At 40.4% G+C, this 24,675-nt stretch overlaps 1 protein-coding gene across 13 annotated transcripts in view; it reads right to left on the bottom strand.

Annotated features, from left to right (window-relative positions):
- tfeb (transcription factor EB) overlaps positions 1-24,675 on the bottom strand; it is a 28,447-nt gene that overhangs the window by 3,113 nt on the left and 659 nt on the right. The window contains exons 2-12 of one of the 13 annotated variants that reach the window (XM_069537757.1): positions 18,782-18,840; positions 14,444-14,574; positions 9,234-9,338; positions 8,533-8,706; positions 6,751-6,849; positions 5,763-5,951; positions 4,980-5,069; positions 1,173-1,290; positions 936-986; positions 301-376; positions 45-201 (exon numbers count right to left, since the gene is read on the bottom strand). In XM_069537757.1, the coding sequence (XP_069393858.1) occupies positions 45-201; positions 301-376; positions 936-986; positions 1,173-1,290; positions 4,980-5,069; positions 5,763-5,951; positions 6,751-6,849; positions 8,533-8,706; positions 9,234-9,263 (984 nt within the window). In that variant the 5' untranslated portion in view covers positions 9,264-9,338; positions 14,444-14,574; positions 18,782-18,840. Of the gene's footprint in view, positions 1-44; positions 202-300; positions 377-935; positions 987-1,172; positions 1,291-4,979; positions 5,070-5,762; positions 5,952-6,750; positions 6,850-8,532; positions 8,707-9,233; positions 9,339-14,443; positions 14,575-16,003; positions 16,461-18,781; positions 18,841-24,675 lie in introns of those variants that run through there. The other 12 variants (XM_020086915.2, XM_069537774.1, XM_020086916.2 and 9 more) reach the window with 12 other exon arrangements.

Raw genomic sequence — 24,675 nt, 5'->3', positions numbered from 1 at the left:
GCTCTGTATGTGTGTTTCTGTAAAGTAATGTGAGTGTGTGTTACCTGGATGCGTAGCAACAGTTGTTTGTTGGTCATCTCCATCCTTTTGAAGTTGTTTTCCACCTCTCTGCTCCTATGCATATCCTTCTGCATCCGTTTGATGTACTCCACAGATGCCCGCAATATAGTGCCTTTGTTCCAGCGCACGTCACTATGCACACAGTAAAGTAAAAACAAGCAATCTCTAAACGTAAGTAACTTTCATTAACTGACAACAGTTCCATCTAAACTGAAATCCTAGCACAGCAATGTAACTCACAGGTCATTGGTTTTGGGGATCATGGTGCCCAGCTCTTTGATACGATCATTGATGTTAAATCTCCTCCTCCTTTCAACTATAAAAGAGGAAACCAACATGAAGGGTGGGGTACAATAGGAAGTGACAAAGGTAAATACATTATAATGGCAATATTACAGAGGTATAAAAAATGCTTAAACAATAAGTTAAGGAAGGCAGATTGTGGCCTTTGGAACAACAACAGTCAATTTTCAAGTTTCTATATGATCAACACAGACAGCAAGGGGTTAATTCTGAAGCTCATACTTAGGTTTGGCACAGTAGTTTATTGAAAAGTACAGATTAGTGCATATATAGTAAAGGGCAAAAAGGGACACACATGCACACACACACAGTCACAGGCAATTACACCTAAATGCAAGAACAGCAGAAATGACCAGGTTAACCATCCACCCACTAGTTGCACTATCAGCTAAATCGGTGAGAGGATGTGTAAAACAGTTTTTTGCAAGAGACAGATTATGGTGTCTGTGTGCATGTGTGCGTGCATTTGTGTGCGCTATGGGCACACATTTCTAAGGATATGTATAGTGTTGGTGTGGGAAACAGAGAAAGTAGACACTTTGGGCAGAAAGGCTGCAGGTGAAGAGACTTACTCAGATTGTGGTTGTCTTTTTTCTGTCTCTCCTTGGCCATGGCTCGGGCTTCTGCATCGTTGCAATATCAAAATGAGATCAACAAATGGCTGCGACTCTGCAGCGTCTCAACAGAAACAGCTATTTTTCATTGATGTCTTTATATACACTCAGTGAGAAACAGTCCTCAATATAACTTACACATATAGAACATGTTAGTAGTTATTACAACAATGTGAAAAACGTTGACTTTCGCACCTGACAGTTCTCGTTTGACGGTCAGGTTGGCAGGACAGGAGTTACTGGTCATGGCAATTGCTGGCCCCTTCATCCCAGGACCCGTGTACACATCCAGGTGACTGCTAGACAGAGGGAGCTGAGGACACATGCACACAACAAGTACACACACTTAGAAAACATTCTGCTCATGGATGTAAACACTTTAATATAAGAAGGTTGATGCAATGTGGTCTCGTCTGAAACAACGTTAGAGTGTGAATAGAGTTGTATGAACTGTCTATGAACAGATGTGTTGTCAAAGTTTAGATGTTCAATGAGTTCTGCTTGAATTCTACTCAGCCTAAAACCTTAAAAACGTCTCATAAAGAATAGAACCAAGACGATAGCATCCTTCTCCAAAGTCCTCACTGATGATGATGATGACAAATTGCATACATCAAATTTGTGATTTAACTATGATATAAGCAGGAGGAATGTTGAACTTAAGTTTCACTGATGTTAAATCATACCAAAGTTTCTGATATGACTAATAAAGCTTCACACACCTTGGTGAGCACCTTTATGGAGGCAGTGTTCATGTTTAGTGTGCTGTAAGGAGCAGATAACAGGAGATAATGCAATAATATCACACCTGAGAGTGGCCTGCCAAACACACAGCAATCATTGACTATCACACTCTCTATCTTATCTCTCTTTATAGCTTGATTCTCTAACCTGCCTTCTCCAGCTCCTGGACACACACCTGTGCAAGAGGTCTCCTAACTCTTGCCCTTTAGACTTTGGGTAACAGCCGTGATATGGGTTTGTATGGACTCTTAAAACGACATGATTTCCTTTTAATTGTGTAGTTTAATGAGTGTGATGGACTTTTTATGCCCCTATCGTCGACCGTATCGCACTGCCCCGAAGCGAGGGCAAATGTAACGCTGCTAATGAGGCCTGAAAGATAAAGAACTCAAAAGGAAAAGATACCTTATCTGCAGGCTACTGTGTGAGCTGTGAGATCAAACACCTTCGCACACGAAAAATACACACTCACCTCTGCAGGTTGACGTCTGTATGTAAATCACATGATGTATTCAAATTCTCAAGATATGAAGAATGCAAAGATGAAACATAAATATTAGCTTAAAAGCTGGATATAATATTCATTATACATTATACTATGATTAAGAGCTACACTTGGAAAAAACCTAGAATGACAAGTATATCCATTATAGATATACTATGTTGTAGATAAAGCTGCATATCACTTGTACGTTAAGTTGCTTAAGTGAGCAAAGTAACATCTTGCACTGGATAGTTGATCTTGGGCAATTTTCATTCTCAAATACTGTTAGGATTATTTGTAGAAAAATGCAGCTAAATAACACGTAAGTTGAATTTTTAAAAATAAGTCTGCATCATGTTAAGTGACAACATACCATATTAAAATAATACAAAGCCTCACAATGTCACGCTTTATTCCAAATTTCTACTGATGATATAAGATTCAAAAAGACATTATTTGAAACAAACTATTTCCCAGCCTCCTCCTCCTCCTGCACTGACCTCCCAAGTCCTGGCAGGGAAGCCCGCCCCTCAACATTTAACTCAATTGAACAAGCAAGGGAATCAGTAAGGCTCAGTGTAACCATCCAGCCATACACACAAAAACATGCGCACGCACGGATGCACGCACGCACGCACGCACACGCACACACGCACACACACACACACACTGACACACATTTAAGAGTTGAACTGCTCACTTGTGCCTGGTATTCAGTGGTGTTCCCAGCTCTTACTAAACTTTGAGATTCCAAGAATTCCATGAGGTTTGCCGCTTTAATCCGCATCAGGATTAGCAGGTGAGTTTTACTTACTAGTCTGTCAGTTGGGAATAAGGCTCTAAAGTCTGGTTTCCAGTGTGTTTGAACACAAAACACTGCTCCACATCAAACTTTACAAATGTTCTGAAACGGCAGACCTATGGCAGAGCTGTGTTTTTTATCTCAGTCAAGCTATTGGGCTTGCACACTGATTATCCTGAGAGTTGATCAATCAGTGTGATGTTAAACATGCACACACACATAGACACAGCCACGCATGCACGCACACACACACACACGCACGCACACAGATTAAACCAATCAATCAATCACAAAGGACATACAACCAGATAAAGCTACAGGAGGCTGCACACCCCCCCCCTCTTTTTCGATCACACACACAAACATTATACTCCACATCAACTCAAACTCGGGAAACATTCCTGATTCCAGTGCAGAAACACACATCCACACACAAATATGAAAGAACTTTCAGATACTGACCCTCCTCCACTCCGCCGCCCCTGCCATGGCTCATCTTATAATCAGAGACCTGAGGCTGGGAGTTAGAACTGCCACTGCACCCGTCCAATTGTGGTTTACTCCGAAAAACAAAAAACCTATACCCCACAATGGGAATCAATAGCTCAAGCAGTAGGACGAACACAAAACTCTTACCAGCTGAATCTGTTCTCCTTCAATAACTTCCACAATGGCATAAGTCTTATTCATCTCCTTCATCCTCTACTCCTTCCCTCACTGGGCCACCGGGCTCTTTCTTCTTCGCTCTCAGGCACGAGCAGCACACAGAGCTCTCTCTGCCTCTCCTGCCCCTGTCCTGGGAGAATGACCTCAGCGGCACCGATCCTGTCTTTCTTCTACCTCTGCTCCCCACCAAACAAGAGTGAACTTTCCCCTAACTGGACTTTCAGCCTGTTTTCCCCTTGCACATATTGCACTCATCCCCCTTTCCCTCCTCCCTCCTTTGCCTCCCCCCTCCTCCTCCACCTCCCTCTCTGTCCGGACGTCTTGTAAACAAGTTGAACTCTAACTCCTGGCTGTTTAATTGTTAATTTTCTGAGTTTATTCCCTCAAACACTGAGCGCTGTACAGTCCTTATCTAACATGTCTTCCAAACAGTCTAAACATGTCCAACACAGTTTAGGGCTAGAATGTTTGGGGCTTAAGTTAGTTATACACTTTTACATGTTTGTATGTGTGTGCATATGGGTGCATAAAGACAAAACCTATTGCTTCATGTCGAAACATGTCGGACAGGCTCACAACCAAGACAGCAACGGCTGGATACAACACTGAACCTTAATTACACGATCATCAATACACTCAACTCCTCCATAAATGAGAAGTGTGACAGAGACAGACACTACGTACACAGCCCTGAGGTAAATGAGGGTTTAGAGAACTAGAAGTCTGAACGTATTGTCTAAGAAAAATGTGTAAAGTCATCTAAACCTCTAAGAAACACATGCATATAGTATATTATACTGTAATTTGTGATGTATTCCTAATGTATTCAACAATCAAATAAACAGTACAAAGCATGAAATGTCACTGTAATTAGTTATTTGACATAAAAAACAGACTAAAATTGCTGCTAAAAAATAGTGAATAACTTCAAACTTTTGATTGACCTGTGGTAATGCTGGTTGTATCTTTACCTCTGAAACTGTAAAAGTGACCTGCAGTAATTGACCTGAGTTGATCACCTGTTTAAGTTTCCCGACCACCACTGCTACAGTTGGTTGCCTGTTAATTCAAAGTTTATTAATAATAAACTTATCACTTGTCTAAATTGACCAAATTCCACACTGCACTTCCTTTGGACCTTAACAATACACATGCCAAGTATGAAGACTAAGAAGAGCAGTCCGTATATAGACGGACAGAATCAGATTTCTGGAACAGAACTGAACAGATTAAAGAAATAAAACTGAAGAGATCTATAAAGTGCATGTCATGGTGTGTTTGCCCCCTCTGTTTTTGCTTGACTTACTGTGTTGGGCATCTGGACAGGGTCAATGTATGCCTGAATATCATCGTAACTGGACTGCATGCTGATGATGTCATCAATAACCTCATCCATCTGAAAAAAAAGAGATTACCTATGTGGTTATGAATAGCTTAATGAACCATAATGTCTGACTTTAAGACTGCACTGGATATACTGCACTGAAAACACTGGAACCACTCCTGCATTTATGAAAGCATCAAAAACCTGATGGCATAGAGGCCTGCATAGGAACTTGCCTTAAGGAGCAGGCACTCGAGAGAAACCATGACTTATTTGTCACTTAGGCAAGAAAGTAAAACAATTTTCTCTGAGTGACAGAAATAAGTGTGATCAAGTGCTGGAGGAGGAGAGTTGGTCAAAGTCTGCCGAGTTCAAAGGGCTTCGGATTCTGCTGTTCCCCTGTCACTTGTTAATCTGTAATTACTGTTGCAAAGTCATAATGAAGCGTTTAAATTCCGATGATAGCCAGCGTCAGTTAAAGCCAGTTAGTCAACACATTCATTTACAAGCCAAGTGTATGCACATTAACACCAGTGCATTTACAAACACCACTCCAGCCTACCAAGATCAATTAAATCATTATGATGCTTTCATAAACCATGGAGATGATGTCGATTCTGGGGTAATATTCAAACCTCATAATTTTATATAGGAGTGTCATTAAGTCATATTTTAGGGATATTTGTTCAATTTGCCTCTTGTAAAATGCACTTTATAACATAATGTTTATTACGCCATGGTCTAACCAGACACACAGGCGACTACCTCATTCTCGTGGCTGGAGCTGATGTTGAGCATGGCCATGGGGCTGTTGGGTGCACTGTTGCCAGACAGGAGCTGCTCGGTGCGCATATGTGGAGAATGAAGGGGCGGGGGGGCAGATGCAGACCCCCCTGTGGGTCCCATTTTTGTGGGAGAAGAGGGTGGAATCAGGCCTGCGGCTGCATGGACTGTCTGGTGACAGAGAGGGGGAAAAGAGAGGTGATGGAGTTAATTTGTAATATAGTACTGACATAGATAAATGTGATGGACTGCTGACCATATATAGACAGAGCTGTTTTAAAGGTGGGGTAAGCAATTTTAATCTGGTATTCTTTTTGCTGCTCACGCTCTGTTAGCTCTATGTTGTGTTTGGGCGTTGGAAAAAATCTGGTTCAAATAAACTTTGGCTCAGTATTAAGGGAAACAAAGAAAGCTGGGTGACTTGAAAAGCACAATGTTGTTGCAACAACAAGGATATTTGTGCTTGTGCACAGGACAGGGTGGGGTGAAGGGTGGGAATGGTCACAAACATTATATGTTAATGTACCACTGATTCTCTGTATATCAATGTTTTCTGCCTTCAACTACCTAGATAATGTACACGGTTACTACCAAAACAACTACTGTAACAACTACTGTTAGCCACAGGACATTTTACACACTATCATTCTCACAATAATGATCCAAATGCTGATTGCTGAAGCACAACACCTCACCCAAAATAGCGAAAAGGGGGAAAGACCCGCAAGAACATCTGTGAGGTTATCAATGTTTCATTGGAGACCACCGGGAGTTGAAAGGGATGGAAAGGGATGAAGAGGTTGATCTGTTTCTGTGTGTCAGGTGTGTAACATTCATTTATTTTGCTCAATTGTGGTTCTGTGAATTAACATGTAAGTATTGTGTTGTCCCGGTTGCTAATGTTTGAATTGCTTACCCTACCTTTAATGCGAGACAAACTAGCAATTAACAGTACAACACTGTCAGGTACCTGTTTGGTGGCATGGGTTGTCGAAAGGTATTCTTTCACCTGTTGCCTCTGTGACTGTCGGATGTGGTAGTCTGTGGGGTTCTCGAGGTGAGTCTGTACCTGTATGAAAGATGGACAGAAAAGGCTGAAATCTATTTTTATTCCACTGATTATGTACATCCAATCAAACACTGACCCAATTCTTTATTGAGTCTCTTGATGATTCCATTTTTTATATTCTTTGGTGAAGACATAAAAAACAGCTTTTATACACCAAAAATGACAGTTTTAATGCAGGTTAGTTTGGTATAGTTTAAAATAGAAATTTAAACACAAAACAGGACATATTGAGTATTCAGATGTACATTTGTTTATCCCCGTCACTGAACAGTGATTGGAAAAGGACATAGCAGCATTAAGTCGGTAGTAATGCCTAAACGGGTAAAGCCACACTAAACCCTGTGGTGTGGCTACAAAAAGCAATGGGCTGGCCTCATTCCTTCACATCAAAGAGTAAAGCTCAGTAGAGAGCAGGGCTGCTCCCCATTGATACACAGGAAATCTTCAACTCCTCAGCCCTACAAACCCCCAACCAGATTATATCAACAAGAAACTTTGCAATAACTACCAATTTCTACCAAGTCCTTCTACTTTGTTAGTGATTATATTTCTATTTCCAACAAATCTTGACACTCTGGATATGTTTTATTGGCAATCAGCTGTTTGGGCCTATAAGGCAGAGGAACAGCTATCGACCTGTCCGGCCCAGCTCTGTCAGGATAGATGAAGTCCAAAGAAACACAGCTCAGGAGGTATGACAGGCTGTGAGCCTGTTGGACAGACAGCTCACTTTATCTACAACATAAAGGGAAAGATACTGACACAACACTTCAGTTCATTCTCAACATTCCACACAAACACCCACACACACATGCATGCATGCAGAGTCTATAGTTACTGGTGGATACAAACTGTAGATTTATGGTTCCAAAGAACATAAAGCAAGACACGCACAAGCACATAATGGAGTATTGCACAAAGCCATACACAACACAAACACACAAAATAAAAGATAAGGACCCACGGAAGCATCTATGGAATCAGGCAAAATGTCACTTCAGCTTTATCAGTCCCAGTCAGAGCCAGACTTTCTAAATCACCCCTGTCTGTCCTATCACAAAACATGTCAAACCTCTCTTATCTCTGCTCCCTCTTCTGTCTCCCTTCCCTGCTTGCTGCTCCACCACATTTTTCTCTCTTTGCATTTCTCAAATCTGTGCTTGATTTTTACCTGTGTGGCAGAGCTGCTAAGTGAAAGAATGTGACATCCAAGTTTCTGCTGCACTGTGCTATGCTGTCTCGGTAACATGTTAGTGGATTAACGGAAGTTCTGCAGTATCTTGTCCTTTTGAAACTCCTGTGAACCAACATATTTTCTCTCTTATGCCAATCCCCTGACTACAATCTGAAAAGCACTTTGTCTTTTTGTTGCAGTTGCATGTCAACCTGAAGTGAGTCACAAAAATGTCACTACACTCATTATTTGGGGACTGGGTGTTCCGATGAAATCTCTGTTCTTTTTCCTGCCACAATAATTCCTTGTCAATAGATTGTGTATAAGTCATGCATTGAAAAAGCACTGCATTTACATACTAAACAGTAGTGCTAAATGTATTATCTTGTGATGGGCATTTTTCAACATCCCCGCAATTTTATTGGCTCATTGTGAAATTGGGTAGATAAGAAATAGATAAAGAATAGAGTCTATTGATACTGAAAACCATCTGCTGTAACTCTACTGACCTTGAGAACCTCCACAGGGACCTGCATGCTTTGGTAATGCTGTGGGGTGCTGATGGCCGGGGTGGGTGCAGGCGGCCCGGCCATGCGATGACGCATGTAAGGCTGCAAGACTGCATTCTGCTGCCGCTGCTCCCGTTCCCGCTGCTCCTCTTGCTGCAGCTGGTCTCGCATCAGCTGGACACACACACACACACACACACACACACACACACACACACACACACACACACACACACACACACACACACACACACACAAACACAAACACAAACACACACACAAACACAAACACACACACACACACACACGGAAAAATGTATTTAACTTTGACTTTTTAGTTTGGTTCATTTCCAATTTACTAACGTTGAGGAGGTGGTATTTATAATCTATAATGCAGTCAACACCAGGGGGTGATCGAAATGATTTGGCTTAATATTTGGGGAGCTGTCATGTAGTCCATCTTTATATACAGTCTACACTCAAATAGCATGGCCAAATGTACCAGTGAAACATTTTTTTTGCATGGTGTAGATGCCCTTAAAACAAATGGCACATGAATACTGACTAGAATACCTTCCTCTCCACTAGCTTCTCAGAAACAAGACAGCAAACACTACAGAGTCTTTAAATAGCTCATAAAGCTATTGAGCTAATAAAAGGCCTGCATGTATATGAGATGATGAAAGGCAGTTGTGTTGTACCTGCATACGCAGCCCGATGCGTGAGGCCATTGCTGGGGGGCGAGGGGGCAGGGGAGGGCGAGCCGGCGTCAGTGCACCGCAGTCCAGCCCGAGAGGTAGACGAAGCTGTTAAGGAGGAGAAAAGGGGGGAGAAATAGTGAGTGAAGAACTAAGGGAGCAAAAGAACAAAGTGAAACCAGGAGTAGGTTTGGTCAAAAGATTTGAAACCCATATCATAAAACTTTTTAAGTGTTCGTTATGCCATGAATTGCATACCAGCTTATTATTAGCTCACCATTACATTCCCTGAGAGTCAAGAAAAAACAAATACCTCAATTAATGTGTTAATGGATTATGGCAGTCAATGCTCCCAGCTGCTGTACAGGTCAAGAAGGAACTCCTGTGCTGACTTTCTTTCTTTTTTATAGCTTGTAAACACAGAAGTTTATAAGACATATAAATCAAAGGCTGACCGCTTCCACCTGTCAGCTCAGAGACTTCGGCCTTTTCTACTGGTGCCACTAACAGGTATGGATGAAACATTTATCTTTATGCGCCACTAGGAGAGCTGGATTCACTATGCAACACAAGACAGCACAGTACAATAAATAATATAGTCATCTATGCTACTCCCATAACATAAGGAAAAACGACACACAAATTACCACTCATGTATCTGCTGGTAATATCAATGTAAGTAAACACAAATAAAAAAACTAAATTCTAAGAGAAGATAATATGGTAAACATCTTAACAATAACTAGAATTACCACACTGTGGTTGTATGCCTTCGCCAACCAGTGCAGTTTCTGTGGACATACTTCTACATACTTTATTTCCATTTAAAGGTCACTGTAGTCGTTACCTTTGACAACTGAAACACAGTAACATGAGTTCATTGTGACCTTGACCTTTGACCCCCAGGCACTAAAATCTAATCAGTTCATATTTGTATTCAAGTGAGAGTTTGTACCAAATGTGAAGGCATTCCCTCAAGTGGATCTTAAGACATCACGTTCAAGATAAACATAAACATACTTTGTAAGGCCACCATGACCATGACCTTTGACCCTTGGCTACCAAAATCAAGAGAGTTAATCTTCAAGTCCAAGTGAATGTTTGTGCCAAATGTGAAATGAGTCCTTGATGGGGTTTCACCTTTAAAAAAACCAAGTGAATATTATTGTTTTGTTATACAGAATGTACTTTAGTTCTAAATGGCCACACAACTCAACATGGCTTAGGGTTAACCCAAAACAGGCTAAAATCTGCATATTCTGGTAAATGGTGTCATCTACCCTTGTGGTCAAAATAGGGAAGTGGGTCGAAGGATATAACAATCACGCCCCCAATTCTGTTCCTCCAAAAAGTGTCAAATTGAGGAAGATTTCCTCGATGGTGGAGAGGTCATGAGGGAGTCATGTGGTCTTGTTGTTCTTGCATGATCATATGAGCAGAAAACCATGGGGACACCCCATCTCCCCATAAACCACCTCCTCTTTTCTCTCACGTATACAATGTTATGTATACAACACACACACACACACACACACACACACACACACACACACACACACACACACACACACACACACACACACACACACACACACACACACACACACACACACACACACACACACACACACACACACACACACACACTGGGAACTCCAGGACTCCCAGTTCCTCTTCTGCAATGACTTGTGTGTTCACACCCTGCATGACTAAGCTTATCTGGACCCACAATGGGTGAGCCCGTTTCAACCACTCAAAGATGGACTACATGACTTCTTACCCAAAAGCGAAGTCAAACCATCTTGATCACAAATCCCATCTGTTAGCGGATGGGATATTAGCCAAACTAAAAAAAGTGTTCGGTCTCTGTCATTTTAGGTAGTTCCTATCACACTGATGTATGTTCAAGTGCTCATGTGTCGAGTAAGTTTCATTTTAATTAGTTATTTGATGCTATAAAAAACGGGGTGAAAGGTAAGATTGACAGCTGAGACTGACTCGCGATTGGTCGGGCATGTGTATCGTCAGGACCTCAATTCCAGGGCTCCACACCACGATGGCTACTGTGCAGACTCTGAATCCAAATAATGTCAAAAGTGAAAGATGACAGTGCCGTATCCAGAATATTTTAGATTCATTATTGTCCACCGGGAGGAAGCGGAGACGCGACGTCCGTCTTTGTATACAGTTTCTACTCTATTCTAATGTCTCCGCTGATTTGTTGTGAGATGAGAGACAGCAAATCAGTGACAGAGACATCAGTCAGAATCAGATTCCTCCAGTCTCTCATCAGAAACACTGTCTGTATATGGTCATAAAGAGAGAACGACACAGACAGACAGAGAGAGAGAAAAGCTCATTGTGTTTGAGGTACAATAAGAAGGGCAGCTCCTATTGAGAAGGACTGAAGCCGCCTGTTGTCCAAAGTGTACATTTCAGCAGCCGAGGGGGCACACACTGCCCGCTTTGTGCCCATTGGATGGCCCACATGAAAAACACACACCCATGCAGAGATACACATTGAAACACAACACAATTCAAATGTGGCCTCAAGGAAAGGCTGAGACACAACAGTGTTTCTGACAGTCAGAACTACTGAAGCTGGTGGAGCAACCTCTGTAGCCACTGCTAACATGGAGGAGCTTAATGCTCACACACATACTGTACATGGAATGCTGCAGTGTATTCATAGATTCTAACAAATGGGGTGATTATATCTGCAAACTCAGTTGGTAAGGTAGGAATGCCAGCTAAAGAAGGACGTGTGCTCTGTGCTTCAAGGGTCTAAGGATAGACCTGTAGGCTGCAGACTGTAAAGTTCGTTGAGAGAATGTATTTTGGCTAAATAAAGTTCAACTGTGCAGGTCTGAGCAATTCTTGTAGCTTTACATGCTGAATTCAAGACCATAAAACGTATACAATGCTACTTTAAAAATGCTGAACAACACATTTCTATAGTAATTAGAGCCAGAGATCAATGTATCAATTGACCAAGAGTTTAGATGGATTTAATGTGATCATTAAGAACCCGAATGAGAGCCAAAATGATTTACTGATATTAACGATTTCGGTCAATATGAGCCTTTCACTGATATATCGGTATCAACGTTCATATTTACTGACATAAAAAATTAATTAAAATTGGATGTTGATATTTTACACAAAGAAATTAAGAAATAATAAAGAATCAAATAAAGATAAAGAAAAATAAATACATTATTTTCTTAATTTAAGTTCTATATATTTTTAGTTGCATTTGTGTTTTCTTTTTATTTACAACAGTTTATATTTTATAATTAAACTGTAAAATATCAGGCCTCAATTACTTTTCTTTGTCATAAGGGTTTGATAATATAGTTTTACGGATCAATGCCAATATCTGGTATCCGAATTTTGTTATCTGCCTCAGCGCCCAGTTATTCAGTCAGTCAGGCTCTAATGTTAACATACTACACAGACTCACATTATAACACTTCACAACACTCCCTGACACATAGTGTTTAGGACAATATATCAGGTTGTAGATAGAGTTTCAAATAGACTTTAACAATGCCACATCAAGTGGAAATGTGCCACTCTACTGCACATTTCCACTTAATGTGGCATTGTTAAAGTCCAGCTTTATGTATGGACAAAGACATTCCTAATTCATCATTTTAGGTAAAGTGTATTTTCAAATAAAGATTATATTTAATTTAATGGCCAAATTTAATTTCAAATGCTTGAATCCCCAACTCTGCTCATTATGACACTTCATGTGGTGGCTACAATGTTTACATAACACGTATCATATAGCCTCTAGCAGTGACTAAAGCCATGACACATAATATATATGCATATATATATATATACACTACATCACATGCATTCAAACTGGTAGGATATCACTTCCTCATATCATATAGTGACACACTGCTACCAGGCAGCATGATCTCCCACATGGGCCATCCTAGCATCCACTGGGGTAAGCGGGCATCTGTGACGCAGTGAGAGCACACAGCTGCCATTGTGTGTCCAACGCTGTGATGTCACAGCTCCCTCACTTCAAATACTGACGGTCAGTAGGAGTACGCAGAGCGGAGGAAGCCCAGGCCAGAGGTCAACTCTGGATTGTGCCACAGATTAGTCACAAACCTACTGCCAACAAAATGCACACAATCCACAGAGGTTTGCAAAATATACTCTAAAAAACTGTACATTAAAGATGGTGTGCAGGATGTGACAATGTTCTACATGAACATACAAGTGAGACACAAACACACACTTGGGGGCAGCGTGGCGCCATGGCAACAGTGCCCAGGCCTTTTTGACCAATACATTAATATGTATACATGCTCTTGCACACATACACACAAACACACATACTACAGCTATAACACTGGGAGACAATTTACTACCTGCTGATATCAGAAAGTTTCTAAATGTGACATTGAACTGTGCACTTCAGCAGCCTTTCCATCACTGCACAGAAGCATTCACACTCTTTCCGCATTAAGATATCTGTCTGTCTACTCTAATGACTAAAATAACCCAGCCTGCTCTCAGTTCTCCTTTTCAGGAACACCCAGATCCCCTGAGCAATGGACAGTTTTTTTGTTTCTGTGCATGTGTGTTTGTGGGTTGGTGAGGGTAGAGATGATCTATGCACACAAAAAGTACGTTTGCATGTGTATTACTGCTCTACAGTGTTTGTTGGCTATTGAGTAGACTCTTGCAGAGCATGTAAACAGACCTGAAATATCAATATTGCTAAACCACCGCCACAAACACTCAACGAGGAAAGTTAGTGGGATTGTGTGTTAGGGCTGGCATTGCAAGTATACACACACACACACACACACACACACACACACACACACACACACACACACACACACACACACACACACACACACACACACAGCAGTGTCCCTTAGTGAACTGCACCCTTCTCCTCACATATGCAGACAGACTAACGGACAGTCAGATCAGTTTCACCTGGGACTGGATTTCTATTGGGTCAATTTCTGCTTTAGATATAAAGCCCTTTCTGTTACCACCTCATATCTGTGCTAATTACAACAGACACCAGGGAATTTGAAAATACAGGGGGTTATATACACTGGATTGGATGAGGTCACTTTAGGAACCTAGAAATAATTTTCTATTTCTATGTAGGTTTCTACAACAGCATATTAAGGCAGATTGATGGATGCACAAACATGTAGAATTACCTGTTTGAGAGGAAAAGGGTTCACAAAGACGAATGTGCTCTGCTTTACGCTGCTGACTACATGTCTGGCCTCTGGAGACAGTGGATGGTAATCTGCATGTAGAGGTCACGGAGCAGAGATGGGTGAAGAAGCTTGGTAGAAGAAAGAAACAAAGACAAAGAACAACAAAGACAGACACAAGGGAAAAATATGATTGGTCACAAAATGTAAAACTGCAAAAAGTGACAAATGAGTCTAACATAAACCACGTGCGACTGTGGTTGCAGTGGAAAAGCAAGTGTTCAAGAGGAGGAAGCAGCAGGTGTGTGACACACACTGAAGAACAGTGAGAAGAGATGAATTTCCAAGGCAGAAGAAAGGGAAGCAACAGGCCATGTTAGATGCACTGAGAGAGGAGGTTTTCGAATGTTTCGAGGTTTATCTCACTAACTCTATCATATTTATGACACATTTTTCAGTTGTTTAACTCAAACAGTAAACTATTGCAGCTTTTTTTGCTTTTTATTAATTGAGTTGTGCACACAAGTAAAATAGTCAAAAAACTGCATCCTCTTTCTTTTTTATGTGGGAAATGCTTTTTTGTTTTTTATATTGTTAAATTTTTACTGTACTTTTGTGAAGCACACTGTGATTTGCTTCTTGAAAGGTGCTATATTAAATAAATTACTTTTGTTATAGATTTTATCAGGGTTGTCGGTTAAAGTTTTGATGCAGAAAACTGCTGTAAAAAGTGGACACAAAACTGCCATTGGTAATAAATTGGCCCCAGAAAGCGTTTCTGCTCAGTAACCAAGCTTCATGAAGGTCGTCTGAATGAATCACCACAACTCATCAACATAGTGCATGAATCACAATGCCTGTCACCTTCTAAACACAGTCTAATTATAGCTGACCAAGAAAGACCCTTGGTCAGAGTGAATCTGCCAACTCAGCCCTGCTTTCCTCAGGTCACTGCTTTACAGCTCACAAGGAAGACATGATGATCTCAACACAATGAGATATACAGGAAAGACAATAGACCAGCATCATCAATAATAACCACAATGCATCACTTCCTCTTTCCTTCCATCGATTTTCACAACTCCCTTTTCAGGAGTGAAGCAACTTCCTCTGCAGGCAACCCAGGGAAAGAACAAAAGCTGTTTGTCATACCACAGTCCCTGGGACTGAAACATGCTTTAGGCGTAAACCATTGCTTGTTTCTTTACTGACTAAACAACTAAAATGTTGTTAAATGTAAAATAATTTTTACCATGGCTGTTTTTGTTTCCTTTTGGCTTATAAACAAATTGTATTTATTTCATGTCATTGCTTTCACACACTGCTACACAATCAGTACTATCTCTGTGCCTCCACTTTGCTGCATATAACCAATCACACATCACTAAACAATGCAGTCATGGATATATCCGAGTTCTGTTATTCAAATGTTTTTCAAAAGTATAAATGAATCAATCAGACATTTTCAGTTTTGTGTCTAGTTGAGTGGTGAATCAGCAGGTATGAAACTCAGACTGACAAGTGTCCAACAGCCAGGCAGTGTGAAACACTGATACTTACACACAGCATGTATGAACTTCTTCTTACCAACAACTCTCCAACTATCCCAAAGACATCATAGTGTATCCGAGAGATTACTGCTCCTCCATGTGTTGATGCACACTCTCTCTGACAGAGACAGACAGCCGTTTACTGGCTGGGCTGGACCAACTACTGCATACATATACCGGTTCAGTGGTTGTCCAGCCCCTCCTCCTTCCACCAGCCTGAGTTACAGTACACTGAGTGACATTCACGATTAGTCACCTTCCTCCCTCAGTAAAACTACCAGCTCAGCTTCCTATTCCTCCTCCTCCGCCTCCTCCTCTTCCCTTAAATTAGCCTGAATGCCGTAGTCTGGGCCAACAACAAGGAGAGCCCTGTGTCCAAACTCCTCTCCTTCTCCTTCTGGCTAATGTGGAGCTCCACCTTTAGTCCAGCCTCCGTCTTAAAGCAGTTTGCACAGCATTCAGCAACAACTGCAAATGTGTGTGCATGAACACACTTAAACCCTGGAGGCAATTCCTCATTTTGTCAGTGTTTTTCTGGACCATGGGGCAGTGAATCAGCATATTTACTCGCACACACAAATCTCACAGCTTGCATGACAAAAGGTAAATAACACATAGCATATCATATGTGTCCATCCAGTGTTAGTTATAATAAACTTAAGCCTTGTAAAAATAATAATTTATTGACAGTCAAATTCACTGTATTGTTGGGTGTAGGAATTTAGATACAAATTACAGCAGACATCTAAGAAGTGACACATATGGATGTAGATATATTTCACAATTGTGGCATTGTAATTACACAAGAGAGAGACTCTAAAGACCGATGTTTTGTAACTTTCCCTATTATTTCAAGTGTTACTGTGTATTTCACTGAGTTCAGATTACAACAAGACTTCTACTGACATGGTGCTGTTAGGTTTGTGTACAAGAAACGGTAGTAGCATTACAGAAGTAGTATGGACATTACAGTAAGGAGGATGTGTATTTTCTAAAATCAATATGATACAGGTTTCAGAGGACAGCACCGTTTTCAAGTTTAAAGTAAGTAATCAGCAATATTTGCCTATTGTCTGTCATGCCTCCTGAGTAGTTGACACAGCTCTGATGTTGACTGTTTATGAGCCTAAAAACTGATGTCATTCCTCCTTGTGAGACTTTACTGTAAGGCTGACTCATTAAACTAGAAAACAGAGTGACCAGATTAAAAGTCAATGAGCAAATCAATCTGCATCTGCCTCACACTTCCACACAAACATATTGTGTGGGCCACACACATATTTGTCCATTATGTACGGCAACGTGTGCAATGGATAATCTGTGCTGTGAGGTGTGTTAAGTACGGGGAAGTGGAGTACTGCTGTGCTAATAAACTGACTCATCCCTGTTTGTAACCACTCCATCCTGTATCCGTGAACACACAAACACAAACATTAGTATCGACGTGCCTCTCAGTGAGTTGTGCTTATCACTACAGAGGAGAACAGTGGCCGGCAGGGATCAGCAGTACCCGGCTGACAAGCATCCCTTGTTTGTACACAAAGCATTCACCAGTGGGCCAGCTCTACTTCTCATAGTGCCTGCAGTGTATTTACTGGGTTATTTTGGTCCAAGGGCAGGACCCCTCCAGGCCCTCAGCTTATTGGTCAGAATAGCTGCGTTCCTGTCGAGTCTGGCCAATCATAAGGCGTATATGTAGGAGGGGAAATCATTGACCAAGACAGACTTGTGCTCTATTGACAATGGCCTATGGAGGAGGCTGGACCCAAACACACATGCACACACACACACACACACCACTCAAGATGCTCTCTGTCGTTTACTCCCTCCATCACCATGGTGGCAAGAAGGCTGCAAATAAATACTACATAAATAGACCATCATTGTAACTCCAAGTGTCAAACAAATGTGTTGATGTGTTGGTGTGAAGTTTGACCCTGCTGTTATCCCTAAGCTATCTCTCAAACGGTGCTGACAATATTCCAACAAGTTATTGATAAGGCTGCAGACGCCTGCTATTCAACCATTGCAACATGGATTTCAAATTAAGTTTCTTGTATATATATATATATATATATATATATCTGAAGCTTCATGTACATGATGCAACGATTGAAGTGAATAATCAAAGATGCCATTTTTTAAACAAATATCCTGTGCATCACACTATACTCTACATAAGCCTTGAATGTTTGTTATGTATTGTATTTGTTGAAGTAAAGTTTTTTTAATTCAAACAATCCTGGGCTATAAACAGTGATTTACCAGTGGGTCCAGCAGAGGTTGCATCCTACTGTGGTTTCATGATGTATATCATCTCTGATAACATTAACAAAATAAAAGAAATAGATTACAATTCATATTGTTCCTCCTTAACTTTGCACAAATAAATGATAATTGATAAACAATTAATAAAAAACATATTGATCTAGAGCATATAAATAATCTGTTAATAATACTGAGCAAACAAAAGCAGTGTGCTGTAAGTGTGCTTGTGTGTGTGACACAGAGTGAGGTAATCAGCCAACCAGCCACACAGCATTTTCATTTTGCATGGGTGAGAGTCACCATGTACGGAGAGATGGAATGAAAGGCATTTGGGAGATGAGTTGGGAGATAAGGCACATGCGTGCACACACACACAAAATGAATTTCACCACAGCAGTCACACACCAAAACCTGATCCTTTAAAAAACTTTCCATTCCCCTCTCCCTCCCATTATCCTGTTCTCTCACTTTGTCTCCAACTTTCATTCTCATTGTGTAGACAAGTTGAAAACTAAATTACCACTAAGTATGAAGAATGTGGCTGCCTTCGACCTCTTCAGACTTGAGAAGATAAGAGAACTACAGAGGGAGAGAGGATGAGGTAAGAGAGGACAGGAACAATGAAAAGCACAGGGAGAGTTCAGGTCGGGGCCATGACGGTGATAATCAATTAAATCAGCCGAAAAAAGAACTTCCTGTCTCTCTTTCTCTCTCGGTGGGTAGTTGGTCCCTTTAGAAAGCTGTAGTGACAACTGAAGATTCCTGTGTGTGTGTGTGTGTGTGTGTGTGTGTGTGTGTGTGTGTGTGTGTGTGTGTGTGTGTGTGAGCGCACGCTCCAGATCAGCATCCATTGCTTGTCCTCTGACCAAATATGGGGACAGTTTTTGATTAAACTGTTCAGACAAAGGAATGCTGTGTCTCTATACAGACGAACAGACACAACCTTATACAGTGAGTGTATCACTAAATATTTTTCTCAGTCTGACTAATGCTAACAAAGGAGATGTGAAATTATCAATTCAACTTTTAATTAACTGCCGAGGTTTTCAGCAGATTAAAATTATATTAGCTTTTTAGCTGTGCAGTGATATCACACAGATTGAATATAATGATGTTTATTATTATTCAAGGCCATTTTGAGACTTTCGCATCAGTCACATAGTAAATCAGTGTGCACACATTGATGCTGATTTTCAAAATGCAAAAGTTAAAGGGGATTTCCGATATTTTTCAACCTGGGCCCAATGTTTCTAAATGTGGGTGTGTAAACGAATGGTATTTTTAGGAATTAGTCATTTGGGGTTCAAATAAGTAAGGACAGCTTGAAGTAAAATACTTCATTGCCCATATCATAAAGAGATTCAGCCATAATATTTTCTCTCAGTAAAATTGAAACTCCTCTCGCCAACCACAGCAATAACCCAAGTCTCAGCAGACTTTTAACATTTGAAAAGAAGTACCTGGACTGCCGAGTACCCGTCATCTATATGCTGGGACTCTATAGCTTGAGTGGGCTCATCAAGAAATAAATGAGCCACGCTAACATGTGTTTTCTAACCATTTTATGAAAGGCTGACAAGGTGAAGATTAATGTTTCCACACTAAAACCAGTAACAGGGATTTTAATCATGTATTTAATTTGGTTTTCAGAAACAGCTGGTCCCAATATTTCTAAAAGGCATAGCTAGATAGATGACTGACAACATCTATAGGAGATAAGTTCCGCTTTAGGACTAGGTGATACAATCCCTTTGTAGAGTGTATATACCTGAGATGACATGAGTTGGAATGGATGTATTAACTGAGGGTTTCCAGGAGAGAAAGTCATTATGGTACTTGTTTTATTTTAGAGCCCCTTGTATGTTGAAGGTTTAAACGTGTAACTCCATGACATTTATTGAGAATCTGAGAGCGATACAACCAGATGATACTGATGATGACCCCCTGCAGTTTAGACTAACAAGCAAACTGTCCTAACATACACAACAGGGCAGCTGCAGTGTTTACTTCACAGATGCAGATGTTCGTACGGAGAAAAGAGAGACTGTGTTAGACCATCTCTACCATCTGTCAGTCAAAAGAGGATATGAAACAGTGGAGATGAGATGAGGAAGTGGAGTCACACATTCAGCACATGCCCCGTAATGTACCACCCACACTCACCTCTGATAGATCATGGGTCATGTGTCACAGAGCACATGCCTTGCTGTAATTTCTGTGGATTTCTCGAAAAAGTCCAACTGTCAAGAGACAAACTTGTATTTTGTTTTTCTTTTGCATATTTGGGACACCACTGAAACAGTTCCTCATACACCTTTTCCTGATCTAGTCACAACACTGTCGAGGTCATGGGAGATCTGTCCATATGGCAAATTGAAGAAGCTGTGTTTACACACACCAAATGCTCTTTCACACTAGATTACATCCATTGAGCCTTTGCCAGTATGCCTGTATCAGTGTGTGTGTGTGTGTGTGTGTGTGTGTGTGTGTGTGTGTGTGTGTGTATGTATGTCTGTGTGTGTATGGCTGACTCTGTTTACCTGAGCAAAATTAACCTTATTGCAAATACTTACTAGCGGACATGAGCCCAATGAGCCTGAAAATATAACCCACACACACACTTTTCCATATACACAGCACACAGGACACAATGCCTGAGCTAATGTGTGGACCTAGGTGACATGGTGATCAGAAGGTAAAGTGTCACACATTCAAAAACAAACACACACTCATGAACACAAACGAGGGGAGAGAACTGCTCTGATACAGGCAGTATGAAGGTAATACAACAGAGTGGTTCTGAATAGAGATTTTGATTATCAGCAATAATATAGTAACCATCTGATGTAGACCTGCCAGAAGCTACAATTATGAAACTATGTTATGCTCCTGTATTGACAAAAGTTTGTATGATGTCAACTGTGTTTACCCACAATATCAGAGAGGTACTACACTACCCACAATCCTTGCTGTTTCTATGGAAATGTTTAACACAAAAAGTCCATGAAAATCACCTCAACAAGGTTAAATTTAAAAAGAAGCACTCTGGAAGTTATTAAAAATCAATCGCAATGGTTTATGGGATGTGTAGTTCCTTCATTCTTAAAATATTTATGTTAACAGTCTTGTAGCATCAACCTTTTTCTACTTTCCATTATTTTCTTGCTCCAAATTCATTTTTTCTGGTTGCAATTTATCTTGTAGCTGGTCTAAATATTTTCTGAAATGTCAACAGAGAAATTGAATGGGACATTTACATCAGAAAGAAGTGTAGCTCTAAAAGTGGGCGGTCATTGTTAAGCTTTATTAGGATCTTAATTAAAACAGTCGAAAGCGCTCACCTCTCCTGCGAGGTATTAGTGCTTGAAACTAAACTCTGTTTTCCTTTGTCGGCCATCCAAGCAGGTTGTAGCTGTGCTGTTGGGGAGGGAGCGCAACTACTCTGTCAGGCGTCGATGTTGCTCCAAATACTGGTTAGTGACCTTTGACCTTACTGACAGTGACCTCACAGCTCAGTGTGTTTACTGACCCCTGATCTTTGAAACTGAGTGCACTCTGTTACCCCACTGACTTGTGCATGTGCATCTGTCCCATTCTCTATTGCAATTTAGCACATGTTCTGGCAAAGACACAGAAAGGCAGTGCAGTGCAAGTAAAAGTCTAAACAACTACACTCATACACCTAGTTATTATTATGCTTTTTTTCTTTTAGAGACATTTTTTCTGATGTGTCGCCTTTGCTGAAATGGCAGTACGTGAGAAATGGGGAGAGAGAATGGGGTAGACACGCAGGAAGGGATGGGTCAGAAACCTAACCATGGCTCCTGCAGGAGGACTCAGTCCTGTGGGGCGCCTGCAGCACTACACACCTGGTTAATATGTCCACATCTAGTCTTATCAATAAATGTTATACTATTTGATAATAAGTAATGTAACAGGCAGCAAATACATTTAAAGTCATCTTCTATAATTGACATTGACATGTGTTAGCACCGCATTATTGTGACATTTGCACCAGTGCTGCTGAAGATCTATTTGTATGATCTGTTTACACCACGGAAATATTTTTATTCATGGATTCACAAAAATGACGTAGAGACAGCGGACAAGATGTTATGTGTCTTGACAGTTGAATGGTAACTCAGTGATGACAACTGTCGATTAACTAAGTCACATGTTAAAACTCTGCATCAACACTACTGTATTTGGATAAATCACTTGCAGCAAGGCCTTAACACAGGCCTGATTCTCTGTGTTACATAATGATTCCAATGCACTCAAATACTATTCACAGTATGTGTTTAAAACATATCTACAAAAACATGACTTCCTATCCAGTCACAAGATTTTAGTTTCAGTATCATTTTGTTGTTGTTCCCCATGGCTGCAGTTCCTCAAAATCCACCACCCATGATCTGTCATTAATGATCATATGTTTATAATTTATTAGGATCACTAAGGATTTTCAATTTCTCGTAACTCACCTAAGTTTGTCACCACTTGCTTCCTAGCACATCACTGTCATCACCAGATTAGTGCTAATGTTAAGGTCTAAAGCAGGGGTCTCAAACTCACGGCCCGCGGGCCAATTGTGGCCCACTGGACGATATTTTGTGGCCCCCTACTTGACATCAAAGTTTAGTGCCGTGCTTGCCCTGACAGCTTCCGGTGGCATTTGTTGTCATGTTAGCCAAAGCGAATTAGCAGCATTAGTCACTTGATTGAAACCGTTCATGTTCACCGTTCATGTTGAAGAACTGTTCATCATAAAGATTGAGAAGATAAGTTGTACGTTTTGGAATACCTGAAACCCTTTTTTGTGGAGTACTTGATGCGGCCCAGCCTCACCCAGACTCTACCTCCAGCGTCCCCCAGGTAAATTGAGTTTGAGACCCCTGGTCTAAAGGGACATTTCTTTGAAATTCATTAAGAATACAATACAAATAAACAAGATATGAATGGAACACGAAGCTTGTACTTCAGCTACAAACTGTCAGACCTATCAAAACCTCTCTGCTCCGACCTTTGAGGCTCATTGTGTTCGTCAGAGAATGATGTAGTGGATCACAGGGACCAGGCAGAGGGGTCAGGGGATGGGGTCTTATGTCAAAGATGTGTGATGTAAGGTGGCATACATACTCTGTAGGTCAGCCAAGAGGCCTTCAAGCAGACTGGCTGTTGAGGGGGTTAAGTTAGACCTTTATGAGCACAGGAGCTAAAAGGTTCATGCCACAAAGTTGTGTTTTGATGGTTACTGCCATCATCTTCATCAGCACCTCTCTGATAAAACTGTAAATCTTGAAATATACGACAATCAAGAAAAAAACCTAGAAAGGCCAAAATGTCTGATTTGTAGATGGATACAAAAATCTCACTTTATCTTGCAGTCAAATACTTTGACCACAGTACAACGTATGCCTGCTTCTAAAAGTACATCTTAAGCCTATATATATATATATATATATATATATATGTATATGTATATATATATATATATATATATATATATATATATATATGTATATGTATATATATATATAAAAAAATACACCCTCCACTCAACATGAACACATACTAAATATAATGTATATGTATATAAATACACCAGCTCTGCAGAGAGAGGGGGGAATAAATGGTGCAAAGTGTCGTCATTATTTTTGTGTTGGCACTACGCAGCACCGTCAAGGAAAGCGCTTGAACAAGCAGCCGAGTATTACAATCTGAACAGTTTACAGGCACAGCTTATACATAGCAGCATGCCCCCGGGGCTGAGGTGTTGTTACTGATACCGGTTCAGCTACAGCTTATAAATGGCAAGAGGAGGGCAGCTCTAGGCAGAGACATGAAAGTGGTGCATTATGGTCCAACTCAGCTGGTCCTAAAGTAGCACCAGTGTCCTCGCTAAAAAGTCAGGCAGCAGAATTACAGAGCAAGTTATTTTCATACTTTTATGTTATTCTATTTTAGAATCATTATTGTTTAGTGTAAAGAAAACATGGAATCTGCAATACTGTAGAAAATAATATAAAACTGAGCTAAAATTTAATCTAAACATAACCATGGAATATATATATATATATAAGTAACTGAATTTTAAAATGTTCTTTAAGTGCTATTGCACGTTAAAAGGAAAGTCAAATAGTAGTTAATTAAAATTGAAAAATAAATGTACTTTTTTCACTCTAAGACAATACATTATATATATATCATGAAGAATAAAACTGTAAATATTATCATCCACCCAAGACAGTTGTATTTATTTATAAAAAAAAGAATATATATAAATAAATATATTCATAAAAACTATCATTCAATAAAATATAAATTAAAATCTATATATAAATGTATGTTATGGTTGTTTTCTAATGATTGTATATGGATTCACACTAAAGTTATCACAAGCAAGTTTAAAGA

Source organism: Paralichthys olivaceus, chromosome 2, assembly GCF_024713975.1.
Source record: "Paralichthys olivaceus isolate ysfri-2021 chromosome 2, ASM2471397v2, whole genome shotgun sequence".
NCBI classification, from domain to species: domain Eukaryota; kingdom Metazoa; phylum Chordata; class Actinopteri; order Pleuronectiformes; family Paralichthyidae; genus Paralichthys; species Paralichthys olivaceus.
This window is presented reverse-complemented; position numbering and strand designations above follow the sequence as displayed.